The sequence below is a fragment of the Leopardus geoffroyi genome, chromosome E2 (assembly GCF_018350155.1).
Source record: "Leopardus geoffroyi isolate Oge1 chromosome E2, O.geoffroyi_Oge1_pat1.0, whole genome shotgun sequence".
Lineage (NCBI taxonomy): Eukaryota > Metazoa > Chordata > Mammalia > Carnivora > Felidae > Leopardus > Leopardus geoffroyi.
This window is the reverse complement of record NC_059335.1, coordinates 17,742,787-17,763,951: the sequence shown is the minus strand read 5'-3', so window position 1 is coordinate 17,763,951 and position 21,165 is coordinate 17,742,787. Positions and strand designations below refer to the sequence as shown.

Below are 21,165 nucleotides of genomic sequence, written 5' to 3'. Positions count from 1 at the left end.
ATTCAACCCAGGCAACCTCACCCCAGCACCCATACTCTTGGCCATTTTGCTAACCAGCTGTCTGGTAATTTGAGGCTGTTCAAGTTGTACACTGCAAAATTCCAAGTCATACCATTCACTATGGATTTGCATTTTTACCACAACTTCCCAGCAGGTGGCAGTAATATGCCATGTTCTAATGTCAGCACACAATTTTCTGACATATGGCCTAGGGAGGAAGCATCTATTTCTTTCTTTCTCTCTTTCTTTCTTTTTAACGTTTATTTTGAGAGAGAGAGAGAGAAAGCATGTGTCAGGAAGGAGCAGAGAGGGGGAGAGAGAAAGAGAGAATCCTAAGCAGGCTCCACACTGCCAGTGCAGAGCCCAACAAGGGTCTTGAACCCACCAACCATGAGATCATGTTGGACACTTAACCAACGAAGCCACCCAGGCACCTGGGAGCATTTGTTTCTAATTTTCCCGAGGGCCTTTGAGCTCACAATGTCTCTTACAATACATGCATGTAAATACAGGTCAAGTATATTAAATACAGACCTAGTAGACATTGTGAGGGAGATGCCTACATGATGCAAGTTGGATACAATGCCACAGTTTCATTAGGGAACCCAGTTTGCGACGTCATTCTGATTTCGGTTTTAGCTTCAGTTGTACTGAGACAACCCTAGCAGAAACCTATAACTAGCACCACAGGTAGGAGAAAAAGTTGCTTTTGTGTGTTTTCACAGATAAGTGTGATCAACAGGCTAACAATGGGTAAGGAGCTCCAAGCAGATGGAACAGGAAATTAAAGGCCATTTTGCTCACTACGCTCAGTGTATGATTCCTTAATGTTTACATATTAATGGCAATTCTTAGGGTAATTTTAAAACACTTATTGAAATTCCAGCAGGAAGAATAACTTTGCTATTGTTTGACGCTGCCCTCTTTTCTCATTGAAAACAATTTGTTAATTTTTCTTTTAATAATACAGTTTCTTAGAGACATAATTTTATCATGTTAATGTGTGTATGTGTGTGTGTGCACGTGAATGTGTGTGTTGATACCTGTTGGGATATACATCTTCTTTTTAGATTAAAAAAAAATATTTTTGAGAGAAAGAACGAGTTGAGGAGGGGCAGAGAGGGAGGGGAACAGAAGATTTGAAGCGGGCTCTGCACTGAGAGCAGAGAGGTAAGGTGGGTCTCAAACTCACGAACCTTGATATCATGACCTGAAGTCAGACCTTAACTGAGCCACTCCAGTGCCCTGGGATATGCATCTTATATGTCAATAGAATCTAAGATGCCATCAATGGTAAGAATTGTCTTTAGGTACCACAAGGGAAAAAAAACACAGAAGTTTTTTTTTAAGTTTTGTGTTTTTTTTTTTTTTTTTAATTTTTAAGAGAGAGACAGAGAGAGAGAGAGAGAGAGAGAGCAGGGGAGGGGCAGAGAGGGAGAGAGAATCCCAAGCAGACTCCACACTGTCAGCATGGAGCCCAATGTGGGGTTCGAACTCACAAACCATGAGATTACGACCTGAGCTGAAATCAAGAGTCAGACGCTTACCCGAGCCACCCAGGCACCCCAAAATACAGAAATTAAGCCACGCTATGTCTGTAAGATTAATTCCAGTTAAATTGTTCGAATCTATGACATAACATTCCCATGAATTCTTCATGGGTCAGCTGCCACTACGTGCATACACAGGAAAGCAACGCATGCTGGTACAGGGAGGTGATGTGGCCTCTGAAACTCCTCCTCTCAGTTTCAAGCCCTCGTGTGGTGCCCCCTCCCCAGACTCTGGGCTTGGCCACGTGAATGACTTTGACCAAGGTGATGTCAGCAAGCACGATGCAAGCAAGGGCTTGTTCTCTTGGAACCGCCATGTGAAGAGATCCGCCCACCTTCCTGGGGAGACCACATGGACAAAGAGATGCTCAGCCCACACCCGGTGGTTCCGGCCATCTCAACTGAGCTATCAGACACGTGAGTGAAGTTGGCCAGCCTAATCAGGCCTCTAGCTGACTGTGGCCACATGAGTGACCAAAGCAGGATAGGACTGTCCAGTAGAGCCCAGCCCAGATTGCAGAATCATGAGCAAATAGTGATGGTTGTTCTAAGCCTCAAGTTTCGGGGTAGAGACAGTAGTACATGCCCTGAAGTGTGCTTGGTTTGTTGTCCTTGAGAGGCTCTGAGCAGTGGGGGGCTATGATGGGTCAGAGGGCTTTCAGTGGGGGAGGGGCCCTTTGAGTGATGAGACTCAGATAAAGTCCGGAGCAGAGGCTGTTGGGGCAATTACAAGAAGGGGGCATTATGGAGGTCTTCTCTCTAGGGTTCCTCCTAGAAGCAGGATTTGAGGACAACTTATTGGCAGGGGAGGTGGGATATGACACAGAAAAGGGAAAGCAGTCGAGAAAGAGTATGTTATCAAGCCAGAACCAGTGCGGGGCTCGGAGCTTGATTCTGTTGGGAAACTGAGAGCCTGTACAGAACACATACTTCCCCATTATCCTCACAGAGAGGTGAGGGATCTGGAGTATGTATGTATGTGTGTATTTTAAAGAGAAGGAGCAAATGGGGGAGAGGGACAGAGAGAGAGAACCTTAAGCAGGCTCCACACTCAGGGCGGAGCCCGACATGGGGCTCATATCCCACAACCCTGGCATCATGACCTGAACCGAAATCAAGAGTCGCACACTCAACAGACTGAGCCACCCAGGCGCCCCAGGACCTGGAGTAGTTCTATGCCATCTCCTTCTGAAAGGAGGGCTGTTAGATGGGAAGCGGTATAAACTCACTGGCATTTAAGGTTGCCGTGCTCACAGCCAGGACAGAGCAGGTCAGACCACCAGATGTTGATACCGTGAGGGTGACAGTAGCACCCACAGTGTCTGCTACAAACCCCCCAGGCACCTTCATCCAAACATGCCTACCCAGCCGAGCACCACAGCCACTCCCCTGCACCAATGCCTCCGGAGATTAAGACAGACAGTTGAGTCCAAATTGAGTTTAATAAGGAGTTCCACATTGGGGAGGGATTCAATGGAAATGGGGAGATCGGGGACAGGGGGGTCCAGCCAGTGGAGTTCTGAATTAGAAAGCATATGACCTAGGGAACTCACATCTAGAAGAGTCCTTCCCATGTCTCAGAGGTAAGGACCTGAATGGTGTGGGTCCTGGGGAGGTTTGGGGGGTCATCTTAGGAGCTCTACTGGGTGGCACTGGGAGCTATTTTGGGGGTACTCCAAGTACTGTGTAGGGAAATCACATCTGGGGTTCTAGGTGTGAACGGTCGAGTAGGGGAGGGGGCCCCAAAAGATCCCAATGGGGAAAGGGCTAGGGGTCCAGGTGTTTCACAGAAACAATCAAGGGGCCTCGATTTCACAGAAATCATCAAGAGGGCTCCTTGTAGGTGGGAGAGGGGTATTACACCACCCCAAATATTGGGGATTGTTTACACCCCCGCAGCCATTTTGGGGTTTTAATGTAAGACCCCAATGGCAGGACATTCCACATACATTATCACGGATTTGCAACATTAGCATACGCTGGCTGTCCCACAGGACGGTGGGGACTGGAAAATCAGTCCAGGTTCTGGGTTTGAGTCCTAAGAGGACAGGCCTGGGGGTGCCACACGGCTCCTTTTCAACAGCTGCCGGAGCTGCAGACAAGACAAGGCAGAGGAAGAGAAGTTAGGGAGGTTGGAAGGAGAGGTGGGGGACACAAACACTGTGAAGTTGGGGGTTAAAGTGGAGAAGCAGAGTAAGATCAACTGGGTTTGCAGGTCAGAGGTTCAGAGTCAAGATTTAGGGTTAGGGACGAAGGTTCAAACACTGAGAAAAGGTTCAGGAGCCAGAAGTGGGGATGGAAGGAAAGCTGGGGTGTGTTCCCACCTTGGGGTTACCATTGAGGACTGGGAGTCAAAGAGTAGAGGCAAGGGATCAGACGTCACATGTAGGGGTCAGAAGTCCCACTCTGACGTCAGGGCTGGGGCAGGGCGTTGGAGGTCAAACTTGGGAATCAAAGGTCACACCCTGAAGTCATGATTCAGGGGTAGAAGTAGAGGCCATACTCTGAGGTCAAGGTTGAAAGGAGAGGTTAGGAGGAGTCACCAATACCAGGTATGAAATCCAACACTGGGGTCAGAGACCATATTTTCAAGTCAGGGTTGGATAGGGATCAAAGTCACCTTCTGAGATTAAAATCACCCTCTAAAGTCATGAATGAGTAGTGTCAGGCGTTCACCCCGTTAAGTCAGAGGCCACTCTACAGTCAGAGTGGGCTCAGTGCTCACCCCTTCGGGGCCCGGCCCGGGCCGCAGCAGGTGGACAGGCTGCTCATTCTCCAGGTTTCGCAGTGTTGGATCTGCCCCAGCTGCCAGCAGGCGCCGCACGATGGCCTCCTGGGGTGGCCCAGGGGGCAGGGCAGCCGCCATGTGGAGGGCTGTGTTCCCATGGGCCTGGAGACAGTGAGGGGAGGACTGATAAGGATTCAGACTCAGCTGGCCTGGACCCTCAACAGGTACCCTTCATATTCCACATTCTGCCACACCCAAGTCCCACACTCCCGCCTTCACATCCATGTCCCACATGCCCCCAGTGACATCCCAGAATCCCCTCTACAATCACATTCCACACACCCCTCTATGTCCTATGCATTCCCTCAATTACATCCACATCCTATACAGTCCCCACCCATGTTCCGTACATTGTCCCCTCCACAGCCATAGCCCACAGGACTCCCAACATCCCACTGCCTCTCTCTGTCGTATCTCACACAACCTGCACATACCAGCCTAGGCCCCTACCTTCATGTTGACAAAGGCCCGCAAGTCTCCCCGTGGCAGCTCCAGCAGCAGCTGAACCAGGGTAGGATTGGCAGCCTGCACGGCCAGATGCAGAACCGTCTTATTGCTCTTGATTTCCTATAGAGAAGGGAACAGCAGAGGTCAGGCCAGTCCTCACACCCAGGGTCCCTCCCAGGGAACCCAAGAGCCTTTAGACACCTTGTCTCCCCTTTACAAGCACCCAGGGGTGCCTTATACAGTTATAGGTGTTGTGCACCGTACAAGAGTACCACGTTTAAGGGGGTGCCTTTCACATGGAACGCATCCCAGAACTATACATTTATTATGACAATTTTCCAGCCCAAGTGACTCTGGGCTAGCAGCTGCCTGGCCACCCCACATTCTAAGAGGCAGAGTAAAATGTACCTGCATCCCACATGGACAGTCTTTACCTATAAGGATGGGACCTGAGCAGCATCAATCAGGAGCCTAAGCAAGCCTATATCCACTCCTATACTGAGTTGTTCTCTTCATATTTTGGAGCAAATAAATGCATTTTCCAGGGTGAAACCTTATTATGTACCCTTAAAGAGTTTGTAATGAGAACGGACATTAAAAAATATTATGTGTTTAGGAATGCCTGGCTGGCTCAGTTGGTAAAGCATCCGGTGCCTCTCTCTCCTCAGGTCATGATCTCACAGTTCATGCGATCAAGTCCCGAGTCAGGCTCTACACTGACAGCAAGGAGCCTGTTTGGGATTCATTCTCTCTCTCTCTGCCCCTTCCCTGCACATGCGTGCACGTGCGTGCACACACACTCTCTCTCAAAATAAATAAGCCTTAAAAATTAAAAAAAATATATGTTTGTTTATACAAGTCAAAATAACCTAGTTGGCTCACCAAATATATTATGAAGAGAAGACAAGGAGACGGAGGGAGAAGCTCTAAATTAAGAGGGACCTTAAAAGTCTTATTATGGCAATATGTGGGCTTTATCTGGATCCTAGTTTTTATAATGAAAAAAAATAAATATCCATTTAGAGTCAATCAGAAATTTGAACACGGCCAGGATATTTGGTATTTTGAGATTATTTTTTTTAAGGTGGAATAATCGTACTGAGGTTAAAAGAGTTCTTAACTTTAAAGACACAAATATTTATGGATAAAAATATGCTCGGGTTTGCTCTAAAATAACATAGGGATGCGTGGGTGGCTCAGTCGGTTAGGCATCCGACTCCTGATTTCAGCTCAGGTCAGGATCTCACAGTTCGTGGGATCCAGCCCCACATTGGGCCCTGTGCTGACATGGCAGAGCCCATTTGGGATTCTCCCTCTCCCTCTCTCTCTCTGCCCCTCTCTTACTCACTCTCTCTCTCCCAAAATAAACAAACACTAAAAAAATTTTCCTAAATAAAATGATATAGGCAAGTGAGGGAATGGATGGGGCAGGACTGGCTACTGGTTGCTGATTATTGATGCTGGGTACGGGGAGTTCACTATACCATTTTCTGTATTTTATCTGTGTTCAAAATTCCTTAACTAAAAAACAAAACTAAATAATAAGTGGATGTTTAATTCTCTCAGCCAGCCTGTGAAGAAGCTACTATCAGAAGAAGGAGAATAATCTATTTATGAAGAGGTGGATTCTGGCGTCACACCACCTGGCTTCTAATCCCTTCTCTGATACTCACAAGCTGTAAGATTTTTGACACTGTGCCTCAGTTTTTCTTACCAGTGAAACAGAAAAAGTGATAATAGCACACATGTCAAAGGATGTTTGTGGACTCAATTAGCTAATCCATGAAACGCAGTACTAGATGAATAGTAGGTGCTGGATAAATATAAGCTAAGATCGGTGATGTTACTCTTAGGGGCACAGAAAAATGAAGTCATAGGCTCAAGTTCACATAGCTGGGAAGAGACAAAGCCAGCATTTGTTTGAAGCCCCTGGACATCCAGGTGACCCGCCCCACACCATCCAGGTGACCCACCCTCCTAGGGGCGGCCCACTGCCCAGCTCACCTGGCTGGTGTGATCAGCACCCATGTGCAGCAACATTTGGACACAAGCCAGCCTGTCTCGGGCCTGGGTACTCAGCACCCGGGAACATAGGTCAGGTGGGTGCATAGCAACATTGAGGGCCAGGATGGCCGTGTGGAGAGGGGTGAGGCCTGCAGAATGGAGACAGTGAGGGCTCTGTGTCTGAAGTACCCACCCCACCTGCCACACCTGCCCTGCTCACCACCCAACTCACCCTCAAAGTCTCTGGCTTCTAGGTCAACCTGAACCCCGGAGTTAATCACAGCCTGAGTAGGAGAAGGCAGAGTGCTGGATTAGAGTCTCCCTGGGCCTCCTAGCCCCGGAAGCCATGATTTGAGCAACCAGTCCATCCCATCCACCCCCCTGGTCAGCGGGCCATACCGAGAGGACTCCTGGGAGCCCATAGGTAGCGGCCACATGCAAGACAGAACGTCCCCGATGATCAGTGGCATTGGGCTCTGCTCCCAGGTTCAGTAGATCCTCCACAATCGGGGGCTGGTTGGCGGCGGCAGCCACCAGGAGAGGGGTCTGCAAGACATAAGAAGGTCAGTCTGGGGCCCCCGTCTGAAATCCAGGCCCCAGACCTTCTGCCTTCAATCCAGGAGTCCAGGCCCCTGGCCCTCACCTTGCCCTTATGCTCACGAATGTCCAGATGTCTGTACATTTGGAGCATCTCAGCTGCAGCATATGCTGCCCAGCGCAAGCCACGAGCCGCAAACAGGTGCAGGAGCCTGAGGACAGGTAGGGGGACACCAGTGAGCACAGCACCCCAGCTAAGCCAGGAGCATGCAGACTGCGATCCCCTATACTCACGTGTCTCCCTCCTCATCCTGGGCCAGCAGCCGTTGTGGCCCCAAAGCCAGCATGTGAGCACGGGCTGTGTCCAGAGATGGTCCGGTGGTCACGGGAGGCATCTGTGGGGGTCCTGAGGGGAGTCCAGAACCTCTCCAGGATCCTGCCTGTGGCAGGGAAGGTTCTGCATAAAGCCGGGTATCCAGGGGGTCCTGAAGGGTGCATGTGGTGGGAAGAGCCAATCAGCTGAGCATTCTCTCTTCCTAACATATATACATATACATACAGAGTGCCAGGTACAGTGGCTGGGTGTCCCATCTGTACCAAGTGACCTTGGACCTCTGGGCCTCAGTGTTGCCCATCTGAAGAATAGGACCTTAATCCAGCATGAGGGCAACTGGGGATTTTAGGGGCCCTTCAGTATCCTGTTCCCACTCTGTATCTCACCTCCATCCCCACAGAAAATGGACACTGGCGCCCTGGGTCGGAGGGTGGGTAGAAGTCGGGAGTCAGGAAACCTTCAGCAGCAGAAGCAGGGTAAGAGTAGGGGCTGTCTGTGTAGGCAGCATGCGTGTTGGGGTCCCAGTCTGGAAAGCCCGTGGTGGGGGCCAGGCTGCCAAGTCCAGAACCCACAGTCTCCTGGTGTACTGGCAAGCGAGAATGGCCTGTGTGTGAGAGGAGGAGCAGGGGCAGGCCTGGTTACCAGAGTCAGGGAAGTCATCAAGGCTGGAGGACCTGTGTGAGAGCCCGGAACCTCCCAAGGTGCTGGGAGCTAGTCCTCGTCCGTGTGGGACACCAAAGGGCTGGGACCCCGAATCCAGGACGCCGAGGGGTTGGAAGCTTGGACTTCTGAAACCTGGACTCCTGGGACAGACACTGTGGGGCTGAGGGCCTAGACTCCCGGAGCAACAGAAGGCTGGGAGCCTGGGCGCCTGCAACACGGAAGGGCTCCGTACATAGATTACAGGGCTCCAAAGAATCTGGGAGATCAAACTGCCACTGGGTCCCAGCAAGAGAAGGTCTGACTCCTACGCTCCCAAAAGTCCTAAGATTTGGAATGTTTGAGTCCCTGAAGAAAGCCGGGGCTGTGAGCTGAGGGAAGCAGATGATTTTCCAGACTTACCTGCCTCACTCTCATTCACAGATGGGGTCAGGGACTGGGCCAGGGGAGGTGGAAACTGTCCCTGTAGAGGCAGAGACAAAAAGGAACAAGGGAGAATTTATATGACCGATCCCTCAGCACCCATTCCCCCACCCACAGCGTATCTAAGTCAGGACTAGCCTCTCATCTGTTCTGAGGGCCCAGCAGGCCATCAAGTCCTTGCCCAATGGGGCAGAGCCTCATGAGAGTTGTAGTTCACAAGGCTCCATGGGCCTTACCGGTACCCCACCAGCATCAGGCTGCTGCTGACGGCGCCTCTGTTCCTCCAGGAGCTTCTTCACTGTTTGTGACGGGCAGTGGCTGCGTTCACCCCGGCTCACTACGGCGGGGGGGCAGGGGGGTGGGGAGGAAGAGATGGAGGGAAATAATTAGGGGTCTTTAAGTCACCCAACCACGCGGGGGAGTGGTTTTGGGCTCCCTGCCTCGCCCTCCTGCACGGAAAAACTGGCACATTGACTCCGCCTGCGAACTCCAAAGCCAATCTTAGCTTTCAGGTGCAGCATCCGCCTCCGCCGCCGCCGTTTCCTTCCCTTTGCTTCGCACTTTCCCCTCTGACCCAACTTTCCACCAGCGTCGTGGAAACTGAGGAAGGGGGAGGAGGGCGCTCCTCTGCAGCACCTCCCCCCAACTTCCGTGAAAAATCCCAGCCCCCAGATCTCCCATTCCCGAGGCCTCGGGGGTCGCTGGGAATCACTCCCTGAGACGCATGCACATCTAGGTTCTCAACATCTCTGCCCTAGAAGCTGACACACTTTCCTCTGGAAACCAGGCGTCCGAGTCCCCAGCCCCTCTCCCCAAGGAACCACGAATCAATAGCCCCCAGCTCATCTGGGTTCCAGAAGTCCAGACCCCATTCCCCCTTGAGACCTAACAGTCCAGGCCCCATTTTGCGGGAGTCCGAGAGCCTAGCACCCGTTTCCCCAAGACCCAGGAGTCCGGGCCCTCAGCCTCTTCCTCTCTAGCACCTGGGAGTCCCAGTTTGCAGAAGCCTGGTCCACACCACCCCGGAAGTCCGGGCATTCGACGCTCACCCTTCAGAGCCCGGATTCCGGAGGAGGAAGGGTTAAGCGGGGGAGGGCAGACTCGGAAACAGCCCAGCCGCGACGCGCTGACGTCACGGCTCTCACGCAAGGGAATCTTCCAACCACCCCTTCCACGCCTGGCCGCGCGCAGCAGGTGTCCCGCTGAGAGGCGGGGCGCTTGGCCAAGCGTGGAGCGCGTGGAATCCCCGCACGTGGGGAATTCCCGAGCAGCCCAGGGACCCAGGGCTGGTGGAGACTCGGGAATTCCCGGGGTGGGGGGTAGGGTCAAGGCCTGCGTGGACCCCTGCGGCCAGGCGCCGGATCTTACCCCCGCGGACCCGTGGCTGATTTTTAAACAACCACGCCCCCTCCCCCAGGACTCAACCTAGCCCCTTTCTACACTCCTTCCCAGCCCCGTCCTCCCACAGGACCCAGGGTCGGGCCTCCAGCCCCTTCACCTCCGGGACTCGGGATTCCGAATCTCCAATCCCCTACCGCCCAGGACCCAGGAGTCCAGAATCCCAGCCGCTCCTCCATCACCACCCAGATGCCCGGGCCTCCTGGCCCCTCCAAACACCAAGTACCCTCACTCTCAGCACCCAGGCCTGATCCTCCCAGCTCCGTCTCTGGCATCCTCAAGAGCCGGACTCCCAGCCCCTCGCTCCTTCAAGGGGCCGAGCGTGTCTCACCTCCCCACCCCACCCCCATTACCTCGGGGATTCCGTGGCGCGGATTGCGGGCCCCCAGGGCCGCGGCCTCGGCGCTGCGCCAGCCTCGCTCTTTCCCGCGGAGCCGCCGCCGGGTCTCCGATCTAGGGTTGGTCCCCCGCGAGTTTTTAAACTGGGTTCTAGCACCGCCCGTTCATGGGTAGGGCCCCGCCCACAGGCCTGGGAGTGCCCGTGTCGCGCTCTAGCAAGCCGAGTCTCTGAATGGGCGGGGCTGACACTGCGAGCCAGACTCCTGAGTCTCCCAGGAAAGAGGCAGCTGGGGGCCCCATCTTAGGTCTGAAGGAGAAGTGGGCCTAGAACAGCCGAGTCCTGAAGGAGGAGAGCACTGAGGGCCTAGACTTCTGAGGCTCTATCCAAGGGGGTGATGGACGTTTCGATTTCTGGGCCCTGGGCTGAGAGGGGACAGTATTACTGTGTCCTGGGGGAAGAGGGGACTGGGGTCCCGGTCCCCAGGGAGGGAAGATCTGTTGGTAAGAGCGACCATAGGTGGGCTCAAATTTCTCCCTTTCCCCCACATCACCTTCTTTTTGAGAGGGCAGTTCTCATTTATTCATCATCATTTAAAATGATTTATTACTGCAAGAGAGGTACTTTGCTGGGCGCTGTGGTATAGCAGTGAACTAAGCAGCCAGGAATTCCCAGCCCTCAAGCCAACTGACATTCCAGGGGAGGCTCATTCTCGGTTCCCATCTCAGTGATCGTGTTAATCATTTCTCCCAGGCTCTCAAGGCTTCTGCTCTCCTGGTTCTCCTCCCTCACATGCTGTTGCTTCCCTGGCTGTTTCCGCCTCTTCACCCATTCTTGGGGGCCAGGGGCACTCCTCTGTCTGTACTCACTTCCTTGGTGACCTCATCCAGTCTCGTGGCTTTAAATACCATCCATAAGCCATCAACCTGAAAATTTACATTTCCAGACCAGATTTATCCCCTGAATTCATAGATGCAGCTGTGGTCATTCAGTTCCACGAGGAATCTGTCAGGCATTTCCAACTCAGTGTCCCCAGACCTTGACACTTTCCCCTAAACCTGCTTCCCCTCATTTGCCATCTCCGTCAAAGGATGCCCCAACTTTTCAGTCGCTCAGTCCAGAAGTTTTGGTCATCCTGAATCCCTCTGTCTCTCACACGCCCATACCTACATGGTTAACAAATTTCGTTGGTTCTACTTCCAGAATCTTTCCATCTCTCCAGTGCCCACAACCTGGTCCATCTGTCACCTCCCACCTGGACAAACATAGCAGCCTCCCTGGTCTCTGACCCTACCCCCAAAGGCAGTCACAGGGACTCACCACTTCTACCCCTCCCACACACACAGGAAGCAGGTGGCCTTGTCACCAGCAGGGTGATATCCGCTATTGCTTGCTTCTCTACTCCCCCACTGTTCCTCAGGACTTCTCTGGACCAAAGCCTTTTGCCAGACCCCTTCTAGCCCCTACCCACCATGGCCCCTTCAAGTGACATCCTGTTCCTGCTTTTGCTCCCAGGTGAAGCCAGTGGCTATGGGGGGTGGCAGGCATGGTATTTATGAAAAGGGTGGCTCAGGCGGCATCTGAAGGGAGGGGTGCTGAGAGCAGATCCTCCCAGTACCCCTTCCCTCCTCAAGATCCATTTGGCTTCAGAGGCTGGTTCTCTGGGGAGAGAAACGGAGTCTGGAGCCTCTGCCTGTTAATCGCCCCATCTCCCTGCTGGGTCTGTCTCTCCTTCTTCTGATTTCCTATCTCTGTGTGTCTTTGGGAGCTCCCCTTCCCATCTGGCCTCTTTCTCATCTGCTCCCTCTGGAATGGAGGTTGCTTCTCAGGACACCACCTTTCCCTGCACCCTGTTTTGGGAACCACCTCTCCCTGCTGACCCGCCTTCCCTCTCTTTTCACAGTGGCTGCGGCTCTGACAACCCCAGGTGAGAAATCAGCACTCCTTCCCTTTTGCCAGGGACCTTCAGGTACTGCTTCTGTCCCTAAAGTGTGGCCTGAGGGTCCTGGAACACCCCAGGTCACCACCTCACCTCTCACCCCCAAATCAGAGCCCCCAGAGGACCTGCAGCCCTCTCTGGGTCCCGTATCACTGCTCTCATCACCAAATTGAAGCCCCAGGGACTCAGCCACCCCCCAGCCTTCTTTGGGAGTACCCACTAGGCCCGAAGCACCACCCATGTCTCTCTGTGCTGGGACACCCCCACCTGTCTCCAGTCCTCCACCTCCCCTTTCATCCCCCAAGTCAAACCCAGGGAATCTCAGACACCCGCCCCCCCCCCCCCCCCCAGGGACTTCCTCTGTCCCATATGCCCAAAGTGCAGTCCTGAGGGTCTGGAACTCCCCTCCCCCACCTCAATCCCCTTCTGTCTGGGCGCCACCCACCAGGTTCCTGTTCCGGATGTGGGCCCCCCTCCCTGCCGATGCTGGTAGGCCTCATGGCCGCAGATTTGGTGGTGTCGCTGCTGATCGTTGCGGTGGTGTTTGTGTGTGCTTGCCCCCGCCACAGGCCCACCCAAGGTGAGGGCAGAGACAGGATGGGGCCCGAAGGGGCTGATGGCCCTAGGGAGGGGGTGCCCAGGGAGGTGTCCCCCAGGGAAGCCCTGGAGGATATGCTGGGGAAACCCTGGGGGTGGTGCATGGGGGAACTCCTGAGGAAACCCCTGAGGCAGGGGGTCCCCAGGAAGGTGGAGACGTGGGTGGCTGGTAGGTGGTCAGGCCTCATGCTTTCTCTCCCCCACCCCCAGAAGATGACAAAATCTACATGAACATGCCTGGCAGGGGCTGACCCCCTTGTAAGTGACACCTTTGACTTCTGACCCTCTCATCCTGCATTGTGTGTGGTGGCACAGGATACCCACTCCCGACTTGGATTGGAATAAAGCAACTGAAATACCTCTAGTTCTGTTTGTTTTTTAAGATGTTTTGGGGGGGAGGAGCCTGGGTGGCTCCATCAGTTAAGCGTCTGACTCTTGACTTTGGCTCAGATCATAATCACATGGTTGGTGTGATGGAGCCCCGCGTCTGCACTGACAGCTCAGCACCTGCCTGGGATTCTCAGTCTCCCTCTGTCTGCCCCTCCCCCACACTCTCTCTCTCAAAAATAAATAAATAAACATTAAAAAAAAAAAAAAGATTGTAAGGGCGCCTGGGTGTGGGTGGCTCAGTCGGTTAAGCATCCAACTTTGGCTCAGGTCACGGTCTCGTGGCTCGTGGGTTCGAGCCCCGTGTCGGGATCTGTGCTGACAGCTCCGAGTCTGGAGCCTACTTCAGATTCTGTGTCTCCCTCTCTGCCCCTCCCCTGCTCACGCTCTGTCTCTCTCTGTGTCTCAAAAATAAATATTGAAAAAATTCTTAAAAACAATTTAAGTCATCTCCGCAGCCGATGTGGGGCTTGAACTTACAACCCTGAGATCAAGAGTTGCATGCTCTTCCAACTGAGCCAGCCAGGTGCTCCAGAACACCTCCAGTTCTAAGTCTTCCTCAAAGAACCCCAGGGTCCCCAGAGCTTCCCTCCCTCCCAGGAACTTCACATATCCCCTGCTCCTTCAGCCCAGAGATCTGGAATAACTCAATAGTGTTTTTGTGTGCCATGTTTATTTGGGAGCAGTGGTGGAGAAAAGTCTGACATCTCAGGGAGAGCACTCTGGATCTGTGTCTCGATGGGAGGAGGAATAAGGTGCTGGGTAGGCATCAGGAATGACTGGATCCAGGCATCAGGTTGTTGACTGCTGTGGTTTGGGCTCATTTGTAATATGGCCTCTGTGTGTTGAGGTCACTGTAGACATCTGACCTCTGACCTTGGAGCTCCTAATGGGAGGGACAGGGTGGGAACCATTAGTGGAAGAGGTACACTGAATAAACTTAAAACAAAATTCAGCCTTCTCCCGGTGGCCTGTAAAGCTCCTAGCAGCTTCGTCCGCCTTGCAGCCATGGAAGAGATCTGGATTTTAATCAAGTGCATTCAGTCTTTCCCTTTCTGCTCTGCCTCACCATCGTGTCCCAGCCTCAGGGCCTTTGTGTGTGCTGTTCTCTCTGCCTAGAACACAGGTTTCCTAGATATTCCCATGGATGGTTCCTTCTCCACCTGCAAGTCTCAGCTCATGTCACTTCCTCAGAGAAGCACTTCTTGATATACCCCATCTAATTTCTCCCCTCCACACGCACACCCCAGTCACTGCCACACCAGCTTTATTTCCCTCATGATACTTCCCCCAATGATATTATGTTAATTTGTTTCAAGTCCATCTCTCCAACTAGTATGTAAACTGTTGCTGTGTAGGTGCTCAACAAATTCTACCAAAGGATAAATAAATTAGAATAACGCTTTCCCCCAAAATTTCACTGCCCCCGCTAACCGAAAATCTCCCTCATTCTTCTGGACCTCATGGAGCCAAACTCAAGATTCTTACACCTTACAAAAAGACTTTTTAATCCACAAGGGAAGCAGAGCAAAGCTGGCTGCAGGTAAGTAAGAGATTTCATAGAACAAGGCTCACAATTGAGGGGGGAGGTTTATGGTCCAAAGAGACAGACTTCAAACTGAATCCCTGAAATCATATGCAAACGACTGGTCTGGGTGCACACCTCGATGGGAAGGGGTCTGTTCAGGTTCCATTAGATTCTCACAGGAGCCCATGACCCCCAAAAGGGTTGAGAAGGACATTGACAGAGAGGCAAGAGAAGGAGAGATGCCTCTGTCTGCATGGTGGTTCTTAAGAAGGGTTTCAAGGGTACTTGTACCGCCCCTAGATTATATGCACAATTTTGTAAATTTTTGTGTGGATTTTCTGAGGAATCTCTAGCTTTCATCAGCTTCTCAAAGAGATACAGGATCCCTCCTTCCAAAAAATTCTAAAACTCCTCTCTTCAGAGTTACTGAATTAGAGCTGAATTATATCCTCTTGCCCTTCTAAGAGCTTCTCCCAGAAGTCATTCTGTTCTGAACAATTCAGTGCCTGCCTGAAGGTTAAGGCCTGCATTTGCCCTTGCAAAGGTAAAGCCATCCCTGGGTTTTCTCACACATTTTAAGTTGTGCATAAGGTCATGATTGATCACTGAAAGCCCTTGTGGACAGATCATGAAAGCCCCATTAGTCTTTGAGGGTTTGAAATGTTGCTGAGAAAGTGGCTTTAGGGTCTAGGTCCTAAAGGGACTGGGGAGGTGTTTAGGACAGACATGCACAGGGTAGGAGTGAGATGTGAGAAGCTGGTTTTCTCACCTGATATGGCGACTCTGTCTCCGTAATGCGCTGTTTCCTGGTCACTGCTGGGGGATGGGGAGTAGTGCAGGGTGCAGAGACAGTTAAGGTGGTGAATCAGGACAATTTTGTCCCTCCATCAATGTCCCTTTGGATGGTTGTGACTTGGGGGCTTACCCCTCCCTGCCAGGTCGTCAGAGGGCCCCAGGCTCTCCCCTGCCGGCCCCACTCACCGTCCACAGCCCCTCGCCCCCGAGGGAACAGCCGGCCCAGGGAGTACACAGCCAGGGCGATGAGGAGGGTCAGTACCAGGTCCCCCAGCACGATCCCCGCCAGCACACCGGGACTCACCACGGAGCAATTGCATTCTGAGAATGTGGCACAGGGGTTGTGGGGGCGGTCAGTGGGAGTTGGGAATTGGGAGGAGGTGTCAGCAGGGGTAGGTTTGGAAAGACTGGGGAACAGAGATGGGGAAGTGTTTGGGAGGCAGGGAGGGGAATTGCAGGGTCTAGGCCTACCGTTCTGTGCCTGGGCAGGGCTAAAACCTGAGGAGAGAAAAAGAAGGTAAACTGAGGCCTGGGGCTGTGACTGCAGGGTGGGCACAGAAGCTGGGGAGGCTGGGTCCTGATAGCTAGGAGATAAGAGTGGAGAATGATGTCTGGTGGGACCTGTGGGTCAGCGTCAAGGCCACTGGACTGTATTACTTTTACCCTGACCTGCCCTGTTGCAACACCGTTAGAGTCCCCCCACCCCCGCTTCTGCCAGAGGCCAGATCTTGGGGGCTCAGGCTCTGGGAGAGACCCACAAGTTTTAGGGAGCTGGGGATCTGCTTCCCTCCACCTCCCTTTTGATTCTCCTTCTACTCTGGGCTCTACCCTGCTCTCTGCTCTGCTCCAAGCTGAGCCCAGGGACGGGGGAGGCAGTTGCAGAAGCCCCCAACTCACCACCCACAGTCAGGAGGAGAGGCAGGAACAGGAGCCTGTTGGAAGGTCCAAGGACCCCCATGACGCAGGTGACGCTGCTGGACACCAGAGTTCAAGGGCCGGTGGGATATGGTGTAGCGTCCAACCAAGTGAAGGAGGAAGTCTGAGGTGGGTGGTGGCAGGAGGGAGGAGGGGACAAGACAGGAGGAGGGACAGAGACAGATAACGCCAGAAAGAATCAGGCCAAGACGCTCCAGGGGCCATGCTATAGCCCCTAACTACCGGAACGTAAAGGGAAATGTGCCAACCCACCCCCGTTCAGGGGTCAGCCATCGGTGTAACGGGAGAGTCAGTAGCTATGATTGCCGTCAGCATTGCCTCTTCCTGGCTGGGCAGCCTTGAACAAGCCATTCAACCTCTCTGGTCCTCAGTTTCTTTATCTGTAAAATGAGGAGTAAAATAGTACCTATTTTGTAGGGGTTTATGGGGATGGAATGAATTAATGTTTCTAGAACAGGGTCCCACACTTGTCAGCTTTTTATAAGCATCAGCTATAATTATTTGATACTCAGAGCCTTGTGATGTTTACAGGATATTAAAAGAGAGCCATCAGGATATGGCACTAATGAGCCACAGGCACTCTGTCCTAAGTGTTAACTCATTTAACCCCCACAGCACCCTTCAGAGGTAGGTGCTCTTGTCCCCATTTTACAGAAAGATAAAGACACTTGCCCAAGGTCACACAGGAAATAAAGGTGATAGTGAAATACAGGACCCAGGGACAGATATTTGACCCTTAGAAGAGAAAGAAAAAAAGAACCAAGACGAAAGAAAGATAAGGAAGGAGAAAGAGATGGCGAGGCCGAGAAAGAGAGAGAGAGAGAGAGGCAGGCAGTGACACCAAAACACACAGCACGGACACAGGATTGAGCGTTTGGGGTGAGGCAAGTGGGGGGACAACACGGTGACCACTGGGCCAGGCTGGGTTGCCCCACCAAATGAGGAAGTAGCTGGAAGTGAGGACAGAGGGAGGGCACCCAGGGGGAGACAGGGACGTCTAGGCCCCTCCAGGAGCCTGAGCTGGGACTGGCTAGGAGGAACCTGAGGTTAAGGCACTGGGGGATGGGCCAGCGGCAGGAAGCCCCCCTCCCCCATCCAGGCGTCACACCCCGCAGCTCCCTGGGCCTGGGCTTAGGAGAGAAAAGGGGAACCTGGATGCTGGTCATGGGACAGGCTCCGAGTGGCCCTTTGTGGTGGGGGGATTTGGAAGCCAGAGGAGGGTCAGGGCCCAGTCCGAGGGAGCACTGGCTGCTAACAGCCTCCATCGCCCAGGCCTGGCCAGGTCTCCCACACCCCCACCCCTAGCACCGCCAGGCCTGGAGTGAGCACGGAGAGAAGAGGCGAGCTGTGGAGGCCCTTCCAGCAGCACACTAGGCCTCAAGGTGGCTGAAGCCGAGCGAGCCGTGGTCTCAGTCAGCGACCACAGGAAGCTCTCAGCCTGGAGGGTCTTGAATCAGGCGTTTGTGGGCTCCCTCTGGCTGGGCAGGGGGAGCACACTGCAGGGGGCAGGGACCAAAGCAGGGGCCAGGCTGCTGCTACAGTCCAAAATATTGAGAGGATTTTGTGACGTCTACCAGAATAATGCCCGCGTGGCACCCTGTATGTGTTCAGTGCATATTCATCACTATCCTCATCATTACAGTTATCATCAGTACTTCAAGTCTCCAGTTCTGGGCTCCTCTTGATGAAAGTCCTCTCTCAACCCCTCAAACTCAGCCCCGCAATCCGGTCCTCCCGGCTCCAGCCAGGCCTGAGCCGTCCCGGGAATCCAGTCTGACAACGCGCTCACGCACCATCCAATCAAGCAGCTGCGGCCCTTGGGCTGGTGCTGGGTCCGAGTCCCAGAGCCTCCCCTTTCCACTGCTGAGATGTGGGGAAGTCCGAGCTCTCCCAAGGGAACTGACTGAGTTAGTGGCAGATTATTTGTGGGAGGTGGGGTAGAGGCTCTTTACCAACCAGAAGTGATTTCAATGTTTTAGCATCTTGTATATGATCGCACCGGTACGGACCGCAGGATGCTGGCCTGGGCTGGTCGGGCTGGGCTCTCATGGGTGGGCGAACCATTGAGTGAAAGAAGGCTGTGATGGGGGGCACCCAGCTGACTGCGAGCCACCCTCACAGGGTGCCAGACTCCAGGAAGTGGGGCTGTTTCACCCTCCCTTGAGATTTGTAAAATGTCTCAATGTCTCCTGGCAGAAGCCCAAGAGTTGGGCAAGGCCCAGACTGACTTTGCCAGAAAGCAGGCAATGTGTCTAGCCTGTAACAAGCTTGTCTCTGTGGAAGATACAACCCCTCCTCGCTCTCCTTGCTTCCACTTTTGCCCCCTACAGCCCATCCTCCCCATAACAACCAGAGGAAAGTTGTAAAAAAAAAATTTTTTTTAATGTTTATTTATTTTTGAGGCAATGCAAGAGACAGAGTGCAAGCAGCAGAGGGGCAGACAGAGGGAGACACAGAATCCGAAGCAAGCTCCGGGCTCTGAGCTGTCAGCCCAGAGCCGGACGCAGGGCTCGAACTCACGAACAGTGAGACCATGACCTGAGCCCAAGTCAGACACCCAACCGACTGAGCCACTCAGGCGCCCCGGAGGAAGCTTTCTTGAAAAGGCAGAGAACCAGTTTTGTAAATAGCCAAAATATTAGAACAGATAATGTCACAGAAGAAGGGATGTGAATGGCCCATAAGCCTGTGAAAAAGCGTCCAACATCATTAGTCATTAGGGAAACACGAATTAAAACCACAATGAAATACCACTACACATCCGCTGAAATGACTAAAATTAAAAAGACTGACCCTTGGGCGCCTGGGTGGCTCAGTCGGTTAAGCGTCCAACTTCAGCTCAGGTCATGATCTTGCGGTCTGTGAGTTTGAGCCCCGCGTCAGGCTCTGTGCTGACAGCTTGGAACGTGGAGCCTGCTTCGGATTCTGTGTCTCCATCCCTCTCTGCCCCTCCCCCGCTTGTGCTCTGTCTCTCTCTATCAAAAATAAATAAAATGTAAAAAAAAATTTTTTTTAATTAAAAAATAAACAAAATAAAAAGACTGACCCTCTCAAGTGTCAGCAGAGATGTGGAGCAACTGGAAATCTCACACTGCTGGTGGAAATGAAAAAATAGAAACCTTATAAAGGTAAATATTCACCTACGCGGAGATCCAGCAGTTCCTCAGAAGCAGGCGTTGACCCGGGAGAAATAAAAGCATATATTTACATCAAGACCTGCCTATCTTTCTGTCCTCCCCTTCTCCCCCTCTTTTCCTCCCTTCCACGACTCCAGCTACACTGGCCTTCTTGTTGTTTCTTGTATAAGTCAAGTGCACTCTCACCTCAGGGCCTTTGTACCTGCTGTTCCCTCTGCCTGTGATGGTTTTCCCAAAGTCCATGTAGAACTGGCCACTTCTGGTCTTTCAGCTCTCAGCTCAAATGTTACACCCTCCCAGAGACCTCTCCCACTCAAGTCACCCATCACCATCAATTTCATTTTCTTCCTGTATTTATCATACCTGAAATTCTCTGATTTATGTGTTCCCATTTTACTGTCTGCCATTTCCTCTAGAATAGAAATTCCATGAGGACAGGAACCTTTCTGCCGTGCTCACCGTTGTATTCTCAGCACATAAAGTAGATGCCCAGGAATTTTGTTTTAAGTTTATTTTATTTATTTAAATAAATAAAGTTTATTTATTTATGCAGAGCTTGATCTCGCAAACCTGTGAGATCATGACCTGAGCTGAAATCAAGAGTCGGATGCTTAACCGACTGAGCCACCCAGGCTCCCCAGAAAATATTCTTTCAATATTGGACTAAATGGCCACCAGGAACAGGTTGGATTAAACGTGGCTCCTCATGTCTGCATCATGCTCTAAGGGTATCCCAGACATGCCCCCTGTTTCTTCTTGAATTAATCACTTGGCAGATAAGAACGCTAGGGTTCCCCCGATATCCTCCTGCTCCTTCTTCCACACAATTTTTAGCAAGGCATCTGCCCACTAAACTAAAAACTGTATTTCCTGGCCTCCTTCGCATTTAGAGTGGCCATATAACTTTATTCTACCAATGGGTAGCATGGGAAGTAAAGCGGCGATTTAAAAGGCAGAGCCTTTGTGGAGGAATGCACTCTACACTTCTCCTTGACTTTCTCATTTGCTGGAATTGGAATGTGGGAAACTTGGAACAAGTGGATGAGGGCAACATGACAACAATGAAAGAGTAAGAAGATAGAAGAATCCTCAGTGCTTATCACCTTGGAAGAGCCACACCAACCCCGGACTCTTACGTAAGGGAGAAATTTCTACCTTGTTTAAGACACTTGTGGTAGGTAGTCTCCAAAGATGGTCACCAAGAATTTCTTCCTCCCGATATGCACACGCCATCCCCCATACCAAAAGGTAGAGTCCCATTTTCCCTGCCCTTGAATCTGAGCTGACCTTGCAACTTGCATTGACAAAGAACGTGGTGGAAGGGATGCTGTGTCAGTTCTGAAGGTAGACCTTAAGAATCCTTATAGC

At 52.3% G+C, this 21,165-nt stretch overlaps 3 protein-coding genes across 7 annotated transcripts; 1 reads left to right on the top strand and 2 right to left on the bottom strand.

The window, feature by feature from the left end:
- Nucleotides 1-2,973: 2,973 nt before the first annotated feature.
- On the bottom strand, nt 2,974-10,620 carry NFKBID (NFKB inhibitor delta). 3 transcript variants are annotated; one of them, XM_045441199.1, is made up of 12 exons: nt 10,495-10,619; nt 8,980-9,080; nt 8,723-8,783; nt 8,047-8,264; nt 7,621-7,811; nt 7,433-7,538; nt 7,189-7,335; nt 7,022-7,073; nt 6,790-6,938; nt 4,789-4,905; nt 4,276-4,440; nt 2,974-3,642 (listed from the first exon to the last, which is right to left on the bottom strand). In XM_045441199.1, the coding sequence occupies exons 4-12, from the start codon at nt 8,050-8,052 to the stop codon at nt 3,589-3,591; spliced, it is 987 nt and encodes a 328-aa protein (XP_045297155.1). In that variant the 5' UTR covers nt 8,053-8,264; nt 8,723-8,783; nt 8,980-9,080; nt 10,495-10,619; the 3' UTR covers nt 2,974-3,588. The 3 variants fall into 3 exon arrangements, with proteins under 3 accessions (XP_045297155.1, XP_045297153.1, XP_045297154.1); XM_045441197.1 differs by lacking the exon at nt 10,495-10,619 and adding an exon at nt 9,793-10,150; XM_045441198.1 differs by lacking the exon at nt 8,047-8,264 and having other exon boundaries at nt 10,495-10,620.
- Nucleotides 10,621-11,809: 1,189 nt separating this feature from the next.
- Nucleotides 11,810-13,378, top strand: HCST (hematopoietic cell signal transducer). 2 transcript variants are annotated; one of them, XM_045441261.1, is made up of 4 exons: nt 11,810-11,993; nt 12,382-12,405; nt 12,866-12,997; nt 13,228-13,378. In XM_045441261.1, exons 1-4 carry the CDS (start codon nt 11,951-11,953, stop codon nt 13,263-13,265), a joined length of 237 nt encoding a protein of 78 aa, XP_045297217.1. In that variant the 5' UTR covers nt 11,810-11,950; the 3' UTR covers nt 13,266-13,378. The 2 variants fall into 2 exon arrangements, with proteins under 2 accessions (XP_045297217.1, XP_045297216.1); XM_045441260.1 differs by having other exon boundaries at nt 11,824-11,993; nt 13,225-13,378.
- A 677-nt stretch (nt 13,379-14,055) lies between these two features.
- On the bottom strand, nt 14,056-16,763 carry LOC123578293 (transmembrane immune signaling adaptor TYROBP). 2 transcript variants are annotated; one of them, XM_045441245.1, is made up of 5 exons: nt 16,622-16,763; nt 16,196-16,222; nt 15,911-16,045; nt 15,699-15,745; nt 14,056-14,287 (listed from the first exon to the last, which is right to left on the bottom strand). In XM_045441245.1, exons 1-5 carry the CDS (start codon nt 16,680-16,682, stop codon nt 14,222-14,224), a joined length of 336 nt encoding a protein of 111 aa, XP_045297201.1. In that variant the 5' UTR covers nt 16,683-16,763; the 3' UTR covers nt 14,056-14,221. The 2 variants fall into 2 exon arrangements, with proteins under 2 accessions (XP_045297201.1, XP_045297202.1); XM_045441246.1 differs by having other exon boundaries at nt 15,699-15,742.
- Nucleotides 16,764-21,165: the final 4,402 nt, after the last annotated feature.